Here is a 19,943-nt window from a genome sequence, read left to right as displayed (position 1 = left end):
TAATTCTAGCAGGAGCATCAGGAGGTCAGAATCATTTCATGTATGGCCTGGGATTCATGATACCCTGTCTCAAAAAGTCAGAAGGGGGACATAAAACAAGAACTGCTTTTATGCCCTGTGAGAAGTTCATGAGTTTTATCTGTGTGTCAGTATGTAACCCTGGAGTATAAAGATGAGGCTTATGCGGGAGGTTAACCATTTGAGTGTTACACCCTTGCAACATTCCACTTTGTTGGAAAGGCTTTCCAAAATGGAGAAAGAATGGTGGGATTGAGAGCAGGTTAGACTCAGCAGTAATTTATGGAAAAGCAGGTGTGTTGGTGCATACCTGTAATCCCATCCCTTGGGAGGCTGGCAGGACACAGTCATGATAGGGGCCTGCCCGCCATTACAAATCAAACCTCTGCCTTGGACAGTGGGATGGAGCTGAAGTGAGAAAACCTGTGCAGTTTGCAAAGTGCACTGAAGGCAGTAACTGGCATTTTAACATGAGCCCTCCCTCCATGCAGGCATCCCTCTGTGTGTTTCTCAGTGTATCCGGTAGAGATGCCTTTTCTCGCCTCTGTGCACAGTGCACATAGCATGCTGTGTGCACGCTGGCCACTGAGGGAAGATAGTAGGTTGAAGGAGCTACGTTGAAACTATCTCACTTTAGAACGGTTCACATTTCAGACTAACCTGTCCTGTAGACTAGACACAGAGTCAGCACAGATGTGCTGTCCACTTATATTTTCTCAGGCCAGTATGTGCTTTCTGGAAAGATGGTTGCTAGGTAAGGGCTCAGCACAGCCTCTATGTTCTGAAACATTCTGTGGCTTGTCTCTAAAAGAAAAAAAAATCAATAAAAGGTAAACATCCTACTGCATATTGATAGTCATGCTAAGTATGGTCCAGTATGAGGACGTCCTTCTGGGAAAAGTTAGGGCAGCAGTCTGCAAAAGCCCTGCCCTTTCCCAGGTTTTGCTGTGACCCTGAAATTCTCCCTTATTTTGTTATTTCTTTTTTTCTTTTTTCTTTTTTTTCTTTTTTTTCTTTTTTTTTAGTTTTTCGAGACAGGGTTTCTCTGTGGCTTTGGAGGCTGTCCTGGAACTCGCTTGGTAGTCCAGGCTGGTCTCGAACTCACAGAGATCCACCTGTCTCTGCCTCCCGAGTGCTGGGATTAAAGGCATGTGCCACCAACGCCCGGCTCGTTATTTCTGTTTGTTACTTAAACCCGAAGTTGTTTATATCATTTTGTTGTTTTTAAGCTAGGGTACTAGGGTGTGGCTCAGGTGGTGGTGGGGGCCTGGCATACATGCAGCTCTTATCCCCAACACTGTATAAATCCCTGCATGATGGGGCACTCCTGTAGTCCAGGCCCTTGTAAGGTGGAGCAGGAAGATTAGAATTCAGGACCACCTAGGATGCATGAGACCCCCCCCCCCCCATTAAGACATAAATAAAATGGTTGGTGAGATGGCTCAATGGTTAAAGATGCTTACAGTCAACCTTGATGAACTGAATTTGATCCTGGTTTGCCATGTGGAAAGTGAGAATCCTTCAAGGGTGCACCATACCTATGTATATGCACACACAGGTCCCTTATAATAAACAAGATAACCCTCCACAGTGTAAAAGTCTAGGTGTATGCAGGCTGACAGCTGTACTTTTAACAGTTTCCATGTTAGCTTGAAGCATATCCAATCCACAAAGGACAGAAATTGTGTACGAGGGTGTGTCTCTTCTGCATAAGAATCATGACTGCTTTTCATTGCTCTGTGGAAATGACTGAAGCTGCGTTTTTTTAGGATGCTTACCTGTGTGTCTGTTTGCATTAGGAAAGCTAGCTGCCTTTCTGCTTTCTTCTCTAAATGCAGCTAAAGGTACCCATGGCAGAGAAGCCCGGTAACACAGTGAATTTCCGGAAGCTGCTGCTAAACCGCTGCCAGAAGGAGTTTGAAAAAGATAAAGCAGATGATGATGTCTTTGAGAAGAAGCAGAAGGAACTGGAAGCTGCCAGCGCTGTAAGGACTTCGCATCAACTGCTGCCAGAATTGTTACACAGCTAGCTGTGGCAACTTCGAGGGGACCTGTTGTTGCTGCCCAAGCGTGCGTGCGTGCGTGCGTGCGTGCGTGCGTGCGTGCGTGTGTGTGTGTGTCTGAGAGGGAGGGAGGGAGGAGAGAGAGAGAGAGAGAGAGAGAGAGAGAGAGAGAGAGAGAGAGAGAGAGAGAGAGAGAGAGAGAGAGGAGTGCTTTCATGCATGCTTGCATGTGTGTAGTGGTGGTTTATTGCCAAGTGTCAGGGCACTCAGCTCCACAGCAGAAGTCAGTCTAACCTCAGGGCTTTAGAGAGGTTGCTAGGCTCCACAAATCTTGATGGATGTACACTTCTGCATGTGGTTCTTATTTTTCGAGGAGTTAGGCCCTTTCATTGTTCTATGTTGCAGTCCCAAAAGACATTTGAGTCTTGGAAAGTGTAAAACCTCAAATCTTAGATGCTCTCACACATTTTTACACAACAGCCAGAGGAGAGAACAAGGCTTCATGATGAACTGGAAGAAGCCAAGGACAAAGCCCGACGGAGATCCATCGGCAACATCAAGTTTATTGGAGAACTCTTTAAACTCAAAATGCTGACAGAGGCCATCATGCATGACTGTGTGGTGAAGCTACTAAAGAACCATGACGAAGAGTCCCTGGAGTGCCTGTGTCGCCTGCTCACCACCATCGGCAAAGACCTGGACTTTGAGAAAGCAAAGGTAAAGACCCAGGGGCTTGGAAGGCTGCAATAGCAGCTCTCATTCAAGTGCAGAAAGTGGCTGTGAAGAATAGTACTCTACCCCACCCCAGCAGCCGGTGTGCTTGACCCTCTTGCTCTGCTCGTTGCCACAGTTTGACTAATGATGCTCTTTACCTCATTTGCTTTAGACCTAAGGTGAGGAGGTCCCTAACTAATGCAGGTCAGTTTGTAGATTCTCTAGCTTGTTTGGTCCTTCTCTCTCTCTCTTTTTTTTTTTTTTTTTTTTTTCCATATTTCATAGGCTGTGAGCAGAAGGGTTAAGAAATGGACAGGGCCTGAAAATGAGAGTAAGAAGATCTGGTAGGATTGATTGTTTCTCTTGAGACAGGATCTCACTGTATATCCCAGGCTGCTCTCCCACCCCACCCCACCCCTATGGCATGTGTGCATCACCATGCCTGCCCCAAGTCACTTTCTTTTTCTTGTTTTATTTTGAGACAGGGTTTCTCTGTGTAACAGCCCTGGCTGTCCTGGAACTCACTGTGTAGACCAGGCTGGCCTCGAACCCTGAGATCCATCTGCCTCTGCCTCTGCCTTCCAAGTGTTGGGATTAAAAACACACACCACCACTGTCTGGCAAGATGTTATTCTCAAGTCACCTAAAAACCTACTTTGTACCTTTGTATGGTTGCACACATCTGCAATCCAGCACTCAGGAGGCTAAGGCAGGAGGATCACAAGTTCAAGGCAGCCTGGGTTGCAGAGTGAGACCCTTTATAATAAAAATGAAAAACAAAAGTACATGGAAAAAAGAAAATTGAATTTTGCAGCCAGAAATCTTGTTGATTTTATGTATTGCAGCCACGTATGGACCAGTACTTTAACCAGATGGAGAAAATCGTCAAAGAAAGAAAAACTTCTTCCAGGATTCGATTCATGCTTCAGGATGTAATAGACCTCAGGCTGGTATGTTAGGTCTCTATCATTTCGATAAACACCATGACCAAAAGCAACTTGGAGAGGAAAGGGTTATTTCAGCTTACAGTTTCACAGTGCAGTTCATTATCGAGGAAGTCAGGAGCAGGAACTGAAGCAGAGGCTGTTGGAGGATGCTGCTTACTGGCTTGCTCAGCCTGTGTGTCTGCGTGCATGCATGTGGTTTTTCAACACAGGGTTTCTATGTGTAGCCCTGGCTGTCCTGGAACTCATTTTGTAGGCCAGTTGACTTCAAACTCAACTGAGTTCTGCCTGTATCTGCCTCCCAAATGGATTGCATGCCTGGCCAGCCTGCTTTTTCACACAACTCAGGACCACCTGCATTAATCAAGAAAATGCCTGCAGGCAGTCTGGGTATTTCCTCAATTGAGCTTCTTCCCAGATAATTCTAGCTTGTGTCAAGCTGACAAAGTGGGGGGAAAAGAATGAACACAAAACCATGATGAGTCCCATCTGTTTTAAGGAATGGGGTAAAAACGGTGGTGATGTTAGTGTGGGTGAAAATTGTTTTGCTTTGTGTTCAACCCTGAACTGACAGGAAGAAGGTGCTGTCTGTTGAGTGTCTTCCTCACACTGCAGCTCTGACATTGGTCTTCTGAATTCTGTGTGGCCAATGAGACCCAGTCTTTGTCAGGTTGAGTTTCATCTCCACAGTGAACATGTTGAACTCCTAAGGCTTGTTTTTCCTTTCCACAATGATGCTGTTGCTACCTTTTAGGTCTTACAAAAATTCTGTGAGATAAATGTGTACTCTGCAGATTCATAGATGTTAACTACATTGTACTCTCCATGCACCCTGTCATGCCTGTGTAGTGTTTGTTTGCCCCCTTTTTTCTTGGTTTAACCCCCATGGTGACTACCTCAACTGAAAGCATAGGCCCCGCCTCTTCATACAGAGTCCCCGTGGCACTGATGAGACCTCTTTGTCTTGCTAAACCCAGGTGTGACCTTGAAAGCAAAAGCCTTGATCAGTGGATCAGAGCCCACAAAGTAAATCGACCTGTTTCCACCCAGTCTCCACCACACTTGCTCAGTTCAACTGTCTCCTGAGGAGAGAGAAGCAGCTTTGTGCGGCAATCTAGGTTGGGTACCAGAGTCATGTTATTGAAGGAATAGCAGTGGTAGTCACCTTTGACTCAGAATCCTATGAACTATGGCATGAACTGGTCAGGAGCCCTTGTGTTTCATGATCCTGAGGAGTCCGCATCCTTCCTGGTCCACTGCCTCTCCTCTCCCAGTGTAGACATTGATGACTTATCAGACACATCTTTGCTCTCACTTTTATTCTCCAGTTGTTAGAATGTGTACTGCACACCCCACCAGAGCTATCATTTTGTTAGCTTGAATTCCTAGACTACAAATCATCTATGAGCAGCTGAGAAACTAGTTTAACTCTCCATTTTATAAGTATTTTGTTTGGTTCCTGGTGGTGGAAAGTTACAGGCTTTTTTTGGAGTTGGGGGGGATATTTTTGGTTTTTTGTTTTCATTTGGTTGTTTGATTTTTCAATATTGGGTTTCTCTGTTGTATCACTGACCATCGTAAAACTTGCTCTGTAGACCAGGCTGGCCTCAAACTTGCAGAGAACCACCTGCCTCTGATTCTTGAGTTGCTGGGATTAAAGGTATGCACCACTGCCACCTGGCAAAGTATAGGTTTTTATGTTTATTTGGAAAACTACTATATTATTGGTCTTGTGTGTGATGCCGAGGACCAAACACACATGGTAGGCATGCACCAAACCAGATTTCTGGCCTTTTTTTTGTAAGATTCTGTATTATTTGACTGATAACCTTAGTTTCTACTTTCATAGTGTAATTGGGTGTCCCGAAGAGCAGATCAGGGGCCAAAAACTATTGAACAGATTCACAAAGAGGCCAAGATAGAAGAACAAGAAGAGCAAAGGAAAGTCCAGCAGCTGATGACCAAGGAGAAGAGAAGACCAGGTGAGGGCAGAGATGGCTGGGCTTGGGGGAGTGCTGGGACTGTTAGGTAAGACCTGGGAATGAGGTCACAATGGACAGAGAAGTGGTCGTTAAGCAACACCAAGACACTTGAGACTAACCACTGAAAAAGGGAGAGCAGAATGGAAATGTGTACTGACTTATGCAAAGCCAGGCATTCATAGTGAGCATCTTCCCGCCTCAATGTCCGTGCAAGGTAAGAGAAACAAAAGAACAGGGCTCTCTTGGAGCTGTGACGGCTTGACTCCTCAGGGAAATACTGTCCAGTGAGTATGTGTAGTGTCCTCGGTGCGGATGAATTCTCCAGTAAGGATTAAGTTTAGACTAAGAATGATGTGAAATTTTAAGGGAGGAAAGAGATGCAAAATGGAAGAAACCTGGCTAGTATTTGAAAGGATTTCAACTGTGAAATGAAATAAACACGCACTTCCAAATGGAGCAAATAAGCCTGATTGGAGTGTAATTTCAGTGTTTGGACAGAGTAGACAATGTTTAATGGGAGAACTGGGATCAGAAACTTAGTTTTGGTTTCTTCCTGTCTTAAGTGTGTAAATAAAGGAACAGTGTCAAGGAAGTGGTGTGTAACGAGAACATCTGTCCCTTGGTGGGGAAGCTAGTGCCTTCTGTGTGCTCAGCAGGCAGGTTGCAGTTGATCTCCTGTAAGCTCTAGGCTGCTAGCTTTTTGCACAAATCAGACACATTTGTTGGACTCCACTGTAACGGCTTTTTTGGGGGCACCAACCAAACACCATTTTAGTTATGAATGCTCAGCCTTATGCTTGTTTCACTAGCTCCGATAAGTTAACTTCTTGCTCTTCGTCTACATTTTACCTTGGGCCTTTTATCTTTCTTTTATTCTGTATGTCCCCGGCATCTCCCTTTCTTTCTCCCTTATTCTCCCCATCACCATCCGCTAGCATAGGTTCCTCCTCGTACTTATTCTCTCTGTCTGATAGCCCCACCTATCCTTCTACTGCCTAGGCTTTGGCCATTCAGATTTGGGTTGGTTTTTTTGTTTTTGTTTTTTTCTAGATAGAGTTTTTCTGTGTAGCTCTAACTGTCCTGGAACCCACTCTGTAAACCAGGCTGGATTTGAACTCAGGAAGATCCGTCTATTTCTGCCTCATGTGTGCTGGAATTAAAGGCTTGTGCCTCCACCTCCTGGCTCAGCTTTTTATTAGATCGTCCAATCAAGTGCCTTAGGCAGGCAAGCAACACATCTTTACATGTTAAATAAATGTAGCATAAACAAATGTAACACATCTTTACATTGTTAAAGTAATTTCCACAACACTCCACATTGTGACTGTTTCTGAAATCTTGTGTGTTAGGGACTGAGACTTTGTACAAATAGGAATAAAAGGATTCAGAGCTGGAGAGATGGCTCAGTGGTTAAGAACACCAGCCTTTCTTGCTGATGACCCAGGTTCTGTTCCCATCACCACACAGCACTTCACAACCTTCTGTCACTCTAATCCCAGGGCATCCAACCTCTTTTGGCCTCTGAGAACATATGGATGCATATGGTTCATAGACATACATGTAGGTAAAACACAATACACACAAGATTAAAAATAAACTTTAAAAGAAACAGGCTAAGGCAGGGGGATCTCTGAGTTCGAGGTCGGGCTGGACCGACAGCCTCCAAAACAATATAGAGAAACCCTGTCTCGTAAAGACCAAAAGAAAAAGAAACAGGCTAGGATGAGACAGGTGCGACTGTGTGAAGACAGCACAGAAGGCACCTTCTGTCTGAGATCGGCCTCTGGTTGAAGGTGTGGAGCAGCAAAGACAAATCTTCCAGACCTTTCTAAAAAGCCTTTTTCTTTTGAGCTCTTCATAGATGAACATAGGTCATGTTAGTATGCCCTGTGTATCAGTGAGCACAGTAGTCACTGTAGTAAGCATCTCTGTGGAGAATTGCTGAATGGTTGGCACACATGGCTGCATTGAGTAGGACATTGGCTAAAAGCATGGACTTTGGAGCTGTCTGGCTCTGGATGTCAGTCAGCTCTGCTGCTTCATAGCTGAGTAATCTTGGTCGAGGCACTTGCTTGTAAGGTGGACTTGAGGAATTGTGCCTTGTCTGGAAGGAGGACATGTGGCTCTAAGTGAACATTCAGTTACTATTGGCGAGTACATTAGCAAAGACACGAAAATAGAACTGTCAGGAGAGCTTCATCTTCTGGTGAGCAAAATTTACATTTGCGTTTCATGGGCTGCCCCACCAAGGACTTAGCAGCAAGCCTTTCAGTTAATGACTTTCCTTTACTGTTGAGGAATATTTGGAGAAAGAATCCAGAGATGTTGTTAGGGCCTAATTCATAGGAGATACACACATGTGGCTAAAAGAAGATAGTGTTTTACAGCATAGTGATCAGAAAGAGCTAGGATGTTTGTTTCACTGAAAGAAGTGACGAGTGTGTTGATGGTCACTAATATCAGGTGGCAGACAGTTAGTCCATGTGTGACACGGAGCAGCTTTCAGAAGGCAGTGCAGTTATCACTCATTCCTCCTTCGCCCAACAAGTTCTGAGTGCCTGTCACTTAGCTAGGTCATATGCTGGGCAGCAGTAAATAAATACTGAAGTAGAATATGTCATTTATCAAACTCTGTTCCATGGAACAAATTAGAAGAGAGAAATGTGGGCCGGGCGGTGGTGGCGCACGCCTTTAATCCTAGCACTCGGGAGGCAGAGGCAGGCGGATCTCTGTGAGTTCGAGGCCAGCCTGGTCTACAGAGCGAGTTCCAGGACAGCCTCCAAAGCAATACAGAGAAACCCTGTCTCAAAAAAACCAAAAAAAAAAAAAGAAGAGAGAAATGTGGTTTTGACTGGAGTCTCTCAGGTGACAGTATTGCTCACTCAGTGTCAGACTGACTTGAGGTGATGAGAGACTTAACACATTATGTCTCCACTGCAGGCGTTCAAAGAGTGGATGAAGGTGGATGGAATACTGTTCAAGGGGCCAAGAACAGCCGAGTTCTTGACCCCTCCAAATTTCTGAAAATCACTAAGGTGAGTATGATGCTTTGAAAAATTTACAAAGCTAGGTGCATGCTTGGAGTTCCAGTACTTAAGAGGATCCAAAACAGGGCCATCCTCAGCTACTTAGCATTTTAAAGCCACCCTGGGCTACATGAGTCCCTGCTCCCCACAATTCCCGTGTGTGTGTGTGTGTGTGTGTGTGTGTGTGTGTGTGTGTGTGTGTGTGTGTGTGTGTTGAAAATTTAAACATATAGACTTTACAGAGTCAAGTGTGGCAGCACACCCCTGTAAATCTAGCTCGTAGGAAGTTGTGACAAGAGGATTGCTGTGAATTTGTGGCCAGCCAGGGCTATATAAGCAAACTGACAAAGCAATTGCACAACCTTGGGTATTGTTGTATTCAAAGAATCATTTGAAACTGTGTATTTCATTTGGCAAATTAATAAGCCGTTCTGAGCAGAGGACTTGAGCCCACCCTGGAAAACAGTGTGGCCGCCATGCTGTTCTGTGTTGCCTAATCCAAGAAAAAGTTTAAAGGTCCAGGGGTTCCACCTAAATGAACACAGCTCCAGTTTCTAATTGATTGTTTTACTTAGAGGCAGGGTATCCTGGCTGGCCTGGAATTGGTTAGTAAACTAGGCTATCATGGAGCTTTGCCTCCCGAGTGCTGGGATTAAAGGTGTGTACCACTACTGCCTTGCTAAATGTTTCCTAAGCTGAAACTTCAAAAAAATTACGTTTGTTCTGAACTAAAGAATGCCATTCTAGAATTGACCTGTGAATAACCCTGGCCACTTTGATTACAGCCCACCATTGACGAGAAGATCCAGCTGGTTCCTAAGGCACAGCTGGGCAGCTGGGGCAAAGGCAGCAGTGGTGGAGCGAAGGCAAGCGAAACTGGTATGTGTGGGGTCTTCTTCCGGCTGCCTGAGTCTGTTACTGCCTTGCATTGCTTTCCCAGTGTCTGGCACTGTTAGGAAAAGGTCTGTAGACTGATCCACCTGAACTTTCCTTAGTGGCTCTCAATATCATTCAATATTTAAAATTTTTTTTGACTCTTAGATTTGTTTTTGTCAATATGAACAGTTTGTCTGGTGATTTATATGTACACCACATGTGTGCATCTTGCCTGCAGAGGTCAGAAGAGGGTCTGGAATTTGGGATCTAAATTACAGGTGATTAGGAGCTGCCATGTGGGTGCTGGGAACTGATGCAGGTCCTTTGTAAGAGTAGTCAGTGTTCTAGCCACTAAGCCATCACTCCAACCTCTCCACGGTTTATGTTAAGCTTTTATTTGTTTATTTTTGGTATTTTGAGACAAGGTTTCTCTATGTAGACCAGGCTAGCCTCAAACTCTGCCTGCCTCTGCCTTCCGAGTGTTAGAATGAAAGGTATACCAGGCCAGCACCAGATGATTTTTCAAATGCCTGAACTTTTAGAATGGGAAATGAGGATGGAAAGATCTCCTGTTCATGCCTGCCTGAGTTATATGGCAAGACACTATCTTCTACAGGCTAGGTGTGGTGGTACACATAGATAATGCTACTAGCACTTAGTAGGCTAAGGCAGGAGAACTGCCATTAGTTTGGGACATGTAGGCAACATGTAGGAACTGCCAGAGCTACAAGCCAGTAACACCCTATCTCAAAAACAAAAGAGCAGCTGAGTGTGCATCTTAGTGATGAAGCACGTGCCAGGTGCACAAGGGTCACTGCAGCAGAAGACGAGGAACATCAGGTATGTTTTATATTTTACAGACTTGACTTCTGGGCTAAGAATGAGTGCAGATTCTGATCTGTGACATAATGACACAGTATTATCATCTACAAAACTCACATTCCCCATCCTAATTGAAGAGCTACTTACCTTTGATGGCCTTTAAGGGATGTACACTTAGTTTTAAGAGTATGTTCTGCCCCCCCCTGCCCACCAAGCTGGGATTTTGACTATAATCCCAGAACTCTGGAGGCAGAGGCAGGAGGATCTCTGAGTTTGAGCCCAGCCTGATCTACAGCAAGAGTTCCCATAGTCACGGCTACACAGAGGAAACACTGTCTTGAAAAAACAGACAAAAGTGTGACCCCTGGTAGGACTGTCGTGATCCAATTGAAATTTCAATACTTAACAATATAAGCAGCAGAAATTGGACTTTGTAGGGTTTTTTTGTTTTGTTTTGTTTTTTTAAAGACAGTAAGTTGAAAGGGGTTAGGAGTGGATCTGGGAGAAATTTAGGTGGATAAATTGGGGTAATTATGATTAAAATACATTGTATGGTTCTTAAAGAATTGGTAAAGATACCTTTTTTGAAGTTCACACTCAACCATACAATCTAATTGAAAATAAGCAATAAACCCTCACAATGTTATATCATACTCAGGGTAACTTACATCCTAAGGGCTTTTTTCTGTTTGTTTTTTGTGGTTGGCTGGTTGGTTGGTTGGTTGGTTGGTTGGTTGGTTGGTTGGTTGGTTGGTTGGTTGGTTGGTGTGTCTGTCTGGATTCCATGGAGCCCAGGCTGACCTGAAGTCACTGTATAGCTGAGTTGACCTTTAACCCCTTGACTCTGCCTCCATCTTTCTGGGACCTGAGATTACAGACTTGCCACCACACCTGGCTGAATATGTTTATAAGAACAAATTTGTGAACAGAAGTCTCCAGGCTCTTTGATATGCTAATACCTGTGTTGTCCTTGTCAGAATGTGATAGGTGTCACCTACACTTGTTAGGAGTCAGTGTTGACAGCCTCCCCCACAAGGTGCCCCATCTCCACTGATGCTTGATGCTAAGCAGTGGGCAGGCCAGGTTGGTGCTTGGTGGAAAGACTTACTGGTCATTGACCTTCTAACCTCTCTCAGCTCTCTTGCTTGATAAACTGTCTGTTTCCACTCTGTTGCTTAAGGAAGTTACTGCCCTCGGCCTGGGGCAGCAGTTCAGTTGGTAGAGTGCTGCTTAGCGTGCACAAAGCCCTGGGTTTGAGTCTTAGTGATTCAGGAAATGGGTATGGTGGAGAATACCTGTGAACCCAGCATTCAGAAGATGGGAGTCAGGAGGAGCTGAAGTTTGAAGTCACCCTTGGCTACGTAGAGAGTTTCAGACTGGCCTGGCCTGTATGAGATCTTACCAAAAAGGAACGAGGGTGGGTGGGAGTGCACCTGTTGTCCCAAGAGTCAGAGCCCACCTTGACAACATGAACCTGTTTCAAATTTTAAAAGGAAAGAAATTCCTGGTGTTATTCCTTACTCCTGGGAGGTAAGAAAACAGAGCATTTGCATATTAACCATGTGATTTGTGTTTGTTTGTTTGTTTGTTTTTGTTTTTTGTTTTCTAAATCTACAACACCTATAGATGCATTACGGTCAAGTGCTTCCAGTTTAAATAGATTCTCTCCTCTGCAACCTCCAGCACCTTCAGGGTCCCCATCAGCCACACCTTTAGAGTTTGATTCCCGAAGGGCATTAACCAGGTAAGAATTTACTTTTCACATTTACTAATGGCTGTCCTGCTTGCCCACGCGCACTTTCTCCCCTTTCCTCCATCTCTCTCTCTCTCCCTCTAACATATGCGAATTATGGTGATAATCCTTGCATGCATTCTGGTCATCCCTAAAGTTAATGTATTCCTTTAATCTTCAACACCATAGTTTCTAAGGTATGGATGTGATCAGGTATTGGATTTTGGGTGGGATGGGATGAAGGGAAAGCAGGTTATCTGGCCATGCTGTGTTCCTCAAGTAAGCCCAGCTGCCCAGATAGAGAATAGTACAGGCAGGTCTAGGCCTTGGAAAGCTCTTCTAACATAAGAATGTCTTTGCACTTGAGTATATAAGTTTAAGGAACATGACAGCCACCAACCAGCCATCTACTTCTTTCTCTGTGCGCTTCAAGTTACATAATGCATTCCACTAGTATATTTCTAGATGGTGTTGCTCGTTCTTGGGGCTTCTGCAGCAGTCTGCTGTGCACAAGCCAACTAGACTGCGACCTATGCTCCTGTACACTCTGGGGGGTTCTGATTTTCATGTGCTTGTATATGTTCTTTGAGTTGACTTCTGTCCAGCCTGAGTTGTCCACCCCCCCACCCCCCACTCTTCTGCTTCTGAGTCACCACAGCCTAGAATTGTCTGAATAAATTTACAGAGAGATGATCAGGGTTCTGTCTGTCTCTGTCTCTCTGTCTCTGTCTCTGTCTCTCTCTCTCTCTCTCAACTGGAGTTACAGAGAGCTGTGAGCTGCAATGTGAGAGCTGAGAATTGATCCCTGGTCAGTACTCTTAATCGTTGAGCCATCTCTCTACCCCCAGAAGTTCTCTTAGGATAATAAAGCACATGTCTTTAGCTGGTAAAGGTCGCTTCTTCTCTCGGAGAGTTCCCAAAGTATTTGAAGTTTGTGTAGTTTCTCGGGTTGTGAGTCTCACCTTGTGTAATGGTGGTTTCTTTCCATTCATTCAGCTCACACCTCATTGCTCCCTTTTTTCTTCAGAATTCTATACACGAGTAATGAATTAGCACTGACTCCTAAAATGTTTTTGGAGAATTGAGAGTATACCTAAACTGTGTAACATGCGCTCAACCAGCTTAAGGCCCTGGGTTTAATCTCAGACCCCCACACTCACCATACAGTTGAAAATACATTTTCCATGCAGGTCTTGTCATTATCCAGAGTCTTGACTTAATATGTAATAGACTCAGTGTTATGGTAAAGCATGAGGATAACCTTGGCAGATTCCAAGGCAGGTGAAGTTGGCTGAGGCGGGAGACAGACATGTCAGGCAGGCAAAGCTTAAGTGAGAAGTTTCATTGGGAAGAAAGGAAGAAGTGAGGTAAAGAGAGACAGAGAGAGGACAGAAGCGAAGAGGGAGACAGGAAAAGTCCTGTCTGCCCCAGGGGAACAGCGGGAAAGAGAAAGTAAGTGGGCGGGGTCTTTCTTTTAAATGGGTCCTTTGCACCTATGTGCAGACTACACAGTCATGGAACCCTGGGCTGACCAGGCTACTTCCTGAATGCATTCTGCCAGGTGACAGGGGCAGACCAGCATAATGCCTGAGTCCTTACACCTAGTGCTTCCAGGAGACAGGGCTCTGTGTCATCCATACTTCTACTTTTTAGTTATTGCAGGTGTCATTTATGTGTGTGGAGCTCAGGACAACTTGAAAGAGTTGGTCCTAGAGATGAAATTCAAGTCATTAGGTTGCCAGCAAGCACTTTTACCTGCTGAGCCATCTCACCATTTCCCACGTTAATGTCTTTTTGTTAATTCTTTATGATATAATTTTTGGTGATTTCACGTATGAATACAGTGTATTTGGAATATTTACTTCCCTATAAAGCCCGTGGACCATCCTTCCCCTGTATCCTTCCAACTTTATACCTTCTACTTTTTATTTGTACATGCAAATATATATATATATATACACACATATACATGTATATATAAATAAATGCATACATATATACACACAACCTTCTTTGCAGAGTTAGAGCCACCAGTATGCTCCCTGGTATAGGGCATGGACTGGAGCATAGGCAGCAGACCATGGCTCACATGGCTAATGAGAGGAAACTACCTCCCTCAGCAGCTGTCACCTATGAGAAGCCCCCAACACTGGAGTGTTTGTTTGGTTTAGTTTTTTGTTTTTTGAGACAGGTTTCTCTGTGTAGCCTTGACTATCTTGGAACTTGCTCTGTAGACCAGGCTGGCCTTAAACTCAGAGATCAGCCTATCTCTGCTTCCCGAGTGCTGGGATAAAAGGTGTGCACCACCACTGACCTGCTCATACTGGAGTTTTTAAAGAATGCCTTTGATCCTTGAAAATAAAACTGTCATGATATATGTACGTGTCTATCAGATTATTTTAAGTAAAAAAAAATCCCAGACTATCCAGAAAAAATAATTATCCTTTTCCTATTAAAGGTAAAATTAAAACACCTTGGCAAGTATTCCTTTGGAAGCTTAGATGTGACTGATTTGAGAGTTAGTATGCTTTGACACATAGTCAGTGCCTTGTATCCAAAGTTAGGTGGGAGGCTGGCAAGTGGATCAGTTGGTCACATGCTTGCCAAGCAAGGGTGGTGACCTGAATTTCATCCCCACTACCCATGTTAAGGTGAAGGAGACATCTTACCCCCTAAGGATGCCCTCTGACCTCCATATGACTGCCATGGCATGCGTGAGCCCTCACAAAAATAAGTTAAGATTTAAAATAAGGCCGGGTGTTGGTGGCGCATGCCTTTAATCCCAGCACACGGGAGGCAGAGGCAGGCAGATCTCTGTGAGTTCGAGACCAGCCTGGTCTACAGAGAGAGTTCCAGGACAGCCTCCAAAGCTACACAGAGAAACACTGTCTTTAAAAAAAAAAAAGATTTAAAATAAAGTTATGTGTAGCCTCCAAAGCTACACAGAGAAACACTGTCTTAAAAAAAAAAAAAGGTTTAAAATAAAGTTATGTGTAGAAAGCTTGCTTGGTAATACTTGAAGTGTTCTGTGGATAGGAAATGAGTACATACGAATATGTTTCCTTTTGATACGTGTTGTTCTGTCTTTTAAGTCGTGGGAGCATGGGCAGGGAGAAGAGTGACAAGCCACTTCCAGCTGGAGCAGCCCGTCCCAACACTTTCCTGAGAGGCAGCAGCAAAGACCTGCTGGACAATCAGTCACAGGAGGAGCAGCGCCGAGAGATGCTGGAGACCGTGAAGCAGCTGACTGGAGGCGTGGACGCTGAGAGGGCCAGCTCCGAGGCTGACCGAAGCAAGACCAGGGAGCTAGGTGAGAGGGCTCTGGGGTGTGAGACAGACCCAGCTGTTGGCCTTAATGTCAGAAGCAAAACTCAGGGGCTGGAGAAATGACACTATAGTTCACAACACTGACTCCTCCTCCAGAGGACCCATACACATGGGGACACAGCACTTACATGGTGCAGACACAACACTCATACGAATAAAGGAAAACAAGGAGTAATAAATACAAACCACAGATACTTCGCACATGGGTAAAATTCAGGAACCACACTGGCTGGCAGCACATGCATAGCACTGTCATTCTCTGCCATCAGTCCCTTTGCTGGGCAGTGTCTTCAGACGTCAGAACGGCAAGATCCTCTTTCTGTGTTTGTCATTCAGAGTTTCTCACAAGTCCTTTCAGCACCTCATTGTCCGTTATCATTAGAGAATCTGTGGCGTTATAGCCCCTGGAGGGTATGAAGGCATTCACATTATTCCTGCTTAACAGAGAAAAGGTATCAGATTGTGTTTTCCAGCCTTCACCTTCTCTGGTAATTTCTGTGGGTTTGTTTATATAAAAGCATGCATGTGCTCCAAGCTTGCCCTGGTGATACTGTAGCAGTTCCTTTGTGTCTTTAATTTGGACTGTACGGTTCTCAGAAAAGTAAAATGAGAAGCCGGGCGGTGGTGGCGCACTCGGGAGGCAGAGGCAGGCGGATCTCTGTAAGTTCGAGGCTGGGCTGGAGAGTGTTGCTGTGGGAACAGCATGTACAGAGTTATAGTAGGAGAAGCCAGGGTGTGTAATGCAGGTACCACACACTGTGGCATTCAGCACCCCAGCTCTTGTGTGTTCTAAAGGCCTTTGTGTAGTCATCCTGGGAGTGATTGCAGGGAAATCAAAATAGAGAGACTGCCAAGTTGTGGACCTAAAGATTCATACTATCCCTAATTCCTGTTCGTGACTTAGAGCAGACCTATCTGTTGTAGCATTAAGGACTGCTTGACTCTGCTCTTGTGTGTCCAACTCTGCCAAACGGTTATCTACAAAACATCTCCATTGCAAAACCAGTGTGAGCGTGTAAATATTGCCAGCCATGGTCCTGCTTCACTGATACTTCTTCTTTTTTAATCTCGCTCGTAGTGAAATCAGAAATGTGCGCAGTGCCAGCCCCTGACAAACCCACACTGTCGGAAGAAGAAGTGGAGAGGAAGTCCAAGTCTATCATTGATGAGTTCCTACACATCAATGACTTTAAGGTAAGTGCTGACGGCAAAGGGAAGCAACTCTTTTAGGCAATCCAGGTCAGAGAGCCGTGGTAGCTTGGCCTGGGTCTGGAGTGTCCTTATGAACAGGGAAGACATAGATTAAGTTATCTCAGTCCTCAGGGTTCAGTTTGCTCAACTCATGCATTTCTTCCAGTTACCATATTTTAAATTGATACTCTCTGTATTTACAAATTTCAGGGTGGGAAGAGAATGAATTCTAGTCAGTGTAACTGAGAGGAGGCTAAAATGACTCTGGCATTAGGAGCAGAGGCGGCATATTACCACTGTGGCCACTCACGGCTCCCAGTTCCACCTGTCTGGGCCCTTAGACATAGCCTCATCATTCTCATGTGACTGCCAGCACTTTTCTTATTTCATAAGTGGGAAACTAAGGCGCACAAGCACAGGGAGTGTTCAGAGTCAGGCAGCCTGAGACACTTCAAGACCCTCCTGTGTGTTTGCGCTTCCAACTTCTCCACCTAGACTTTAAATGATGCTTGGTAGGATAGACCTCCTGCCTAACAAAAGTCCACCGTCCAGAGACAGAACAGGTAGCTCCACAGATGTCCTCTGAGCTGGAAGCGTTGGCAAAGTTCATGTGACGCAGTCTAGTTCTGTGCTCAAGGTCAGGAAGTGTTCCTTGTGTAAACATTTGTCATATCTTATTTTTGCTTTAGTATCAAAAATCTCATAATTCATTTTTCTGAACAACATAGTCTGTATCTGCTTTTTGTACATAAAATCACTTTATGTATGTCTCAACCTTTCATTCCTTATACTTCTAACATTATCCAGCTTTGGAAGTAGGAAAAGTTTATTTCAGTTCTGAGGGTTCTGTTTTATTTTTATTTGTTTTGCTTTGGTGTTGGTTGCTTTTGAGGCAGAGCCTAATGTAGCCCAGGCCAGCCTCAAACTCACCCTGTAGCCAAGGTTGATGTTGAACTTTTGATTCTCCTGCCTCTGCCTCCCAGATTCTGGGTTTGTACCTCCAGCACAGATTTATTTTGTTCTGTTTTGAGACACAGTATTGCTGTGCTGCTGTGGGAGTATAGAACAGGGTCTAGCTCCGTGGTTCAGGCGAACTTGGAGTGCACTACATAGAGTAGGCTGGCTTTGAACTTGTGGTAGTTCTTGAAAGTGTACTCCTGCAATCCCAGGGCTCAGGAGGTGGAAATAGTAGAAAAATCTGATCATTTCCATAGTAAGTTCAGGACTAGCTTTGGCTATATGTGACCCAGCTGGGAAGTGGAATGGTATGTGGCTAAGAAATTATTATACTCTTGCAGTCACATAGTAATAGTAAGTGGAGCCAGAATTTAAGACTTCTATTTGTCTTGCTCTACCATGTATGTTTTTGTTTCTTGTTTTGAGACAAGGTCTCACTATGTAACTTTGGCTGTCCTGGAACTCACTGTGTAAACCAGGCTAGCCTCTAACACAGAAGTTTTTAGCCTATGCGGTCTATACTTACTGAACTCCCTAAAGAGTTTCTGCCCCATTTTAGGGAGTGCTGCCGAGATTTATTGCAGTAAATATCATAAATAGCATAGTGGGCTGTTGTAGGGAAAATGTACAGAATTGTGGACACAAATGATAAATAAGCAGACACTAGGAAATAGGAAATAAGGCCAGCCAGATGGCTTAGCTGGTAAGATGCTTGGTGCCACTCCTGATGGCCTGGATTTAATCCCCTGGTCTCAAATAGTGGAAGGAGTGAACTAACTCTTGCAAATTGTCCTCTGGCTTCCACACATGCTTCATGGCTAAGCTGTCTTACCAGCCCATGTCCATCTTTGTGACATGTCATCTGCAAATGTGTTGGGCCAAACTCATGGGTCTCCTTGGGCACATATTGCACATGGACTTTGGTTGTGCACAGCTGCCCAAACAGTAAATAGTTACTTCTGGTTTTAACTGGAGACTGAATGGTTGCATTCGTGCTTTCTCTGCAAAGGACAAGGCACGCAGAAAGGCAGCAGCCACGAGACAGCTGGCAAGAACGTGTCACAGGTGCCAGAATTTAGAAAGTTAGAGAGCTCTAAAGAGACATCATAGCATGGGTGTCTGCTCTCAATCCAAGTCACCATCAAAAAGCTGCATTGTACTTAGGGGGGGCAGTAGTCGCAACTTGAAGACTTCCTGTGCACCCCAGTGTAAGCCTTTTGAATATGTGGGAAGACAGAATAGAGCTACCGTGGACCTTCGCTTCTGCTGCAGTCAGTGGCACCATCTGAGGGCAGGGAGCTACACTGGCTACTGAGCAGGCTAGTCTAACAGGCTTCCGTTCTCCAGTCCAGAGACTTGCCTAGCCAGGGTACTCCATAATCCATGTAACTTTCTGTGATGGAAGATGGTGCCAGTACTGGCATTCCAAGGCAAGATAACCCTGTTGCCACATTTGCTTGCTTGCTTGCTTACTTGGTTTGGGGTTTTTCCTGTTTAACAACTCTGTCTATTGTGGACCAGGTTGGCCTCTGCCTCCCAAGTTCTGGGACTAAAAGCGTGAGTCACCACTCCCGACTCACATTGAGGTCTTTTAATGTTGGTATTAAATTTGTTTCATAATACTTTGTTTTCCGATTTTTTTAAATGATGCATATGGCACACACCTTTACACCATCCATATACATTATATTCATGTATGAGTGTTAAGTTTAATTAAAACATTTTTTCAAAATCAGTAAGCACAGTATGACGTATTTATATGTTAATCTGTTTTTGTTTTTTGAAACAGTCTCATACTGTAGTAGAGACTGGCCTCAAACCATGTGGCAATCCTGCTGCCTCAACCTCTTGAGTGCTAGGATTACAGGTGTGAACCATCACACTGTTTAGAAACATATTTTGTCACTGGTTCTTTGAGTTATTTTTAATAAAATTGCTAACCTGGTATATTTAACTGCTCTTGCAGAGGATCCAGGTTTAGTTCCCTGTACCCCACATGGGAGCTCATAACCAATTTTAACTCTAATTCAGCAGATACTAGGCTCCTACACACATGTAAAACACAAAAATAAATGTAAAAATGTTGGCCATATGAGGCCATGCTCCTGGAGGGGAAGGAAGCTCAGTTTCACCGTGTTACTCAGTCTCCATTTCCAAATTGATTAAAGCCATCCTCCTGCCTCAGCCTTCCAACCAGCCCCACACAGCTAGGACTACAGATGTATGCCACCATGTTCAGGTTTTTATGCTTTTACTTGTGTACTGATGTGGGCCCTTGCTGGGTCACCCTGGCAGGCCTTGCAGTGAGTGGATAGCCCAGGATAGGTTCAGACTCAACAGCCATCCTCCTG

General features: G+C 44.6%; 1 protein-coding gene across 18 annotated transcripts in view; it reads left to right on the top strand.

The window, feature by feature from the left end:
* The window catches only part of Eif4g3 (eukaryotic translation initiation factor 4 gamma 3), a 210,279-nt gene that overhangs the window by 171,628 nt on the left and 18,708 nt on the right, over positions 1–19,943 (top strand). For 16 of the 18 annotated variants that reach the window (XM_040756302.1, XM_040756301.1, XM_040756300.1 and 13 more), the window contains 9 exons: positions 1,857–2,003; positions 2,502–2,738; positions 3,581–3,685; positions 5,529–5,661; positions 8,602–8,696; positions 9,473–9,566; positions 12,012–12,129; positions 15,210–15,427; positions 16,523–16,638. In XM_040756302.1, coding sequence (XP_040612236.1) covers positions 1,857–2,003; positions 2,502–2,738; positions 3,581–3,685; positions 5,529–5,661; positions 8,602–8,696; positions 9,473–9,566; positions 12,012–12,129; positions 15,210–15,427; positions 16,523–16,638 — 1,263 coding nt within the window. The remainder of the gene's footprint in view (positions 1–1,856; positions 2,004–2,501; positions 2,739–3,580; positions 3,686–5,528; positions 5,662–8,601; positions 8,697–9,472; positions 9,567–12,011; positions 12,130–15,209; positions 15,428–16,522; positions 16,639–19,943) is intronic. The other 2 variants (XM_040756295.1, XM_040756289.1) reach the window with 1 other exon arrangement.

Source organism: Mesocricetus auratus, unplaced genomic scaffold, assembly GCF_017639785.1.
Source record: "Mesocricetus auratus isolate SY011 unplaced genomic scaffold, BCM_Maur_2.0 Super-Scaffold_100014, whole genome shotgun sequence".
In the NCBI taxonomy this organism is placed as follows: Eukaryota; Metazoa; Chordata; class Mammalia; order Rodentia; family Cricetidae; genus Mesocricetus; species Mesocricetus auratus.
This window is presented reverse-complemented; position numbering and strand designations above follow the sequence as displayed.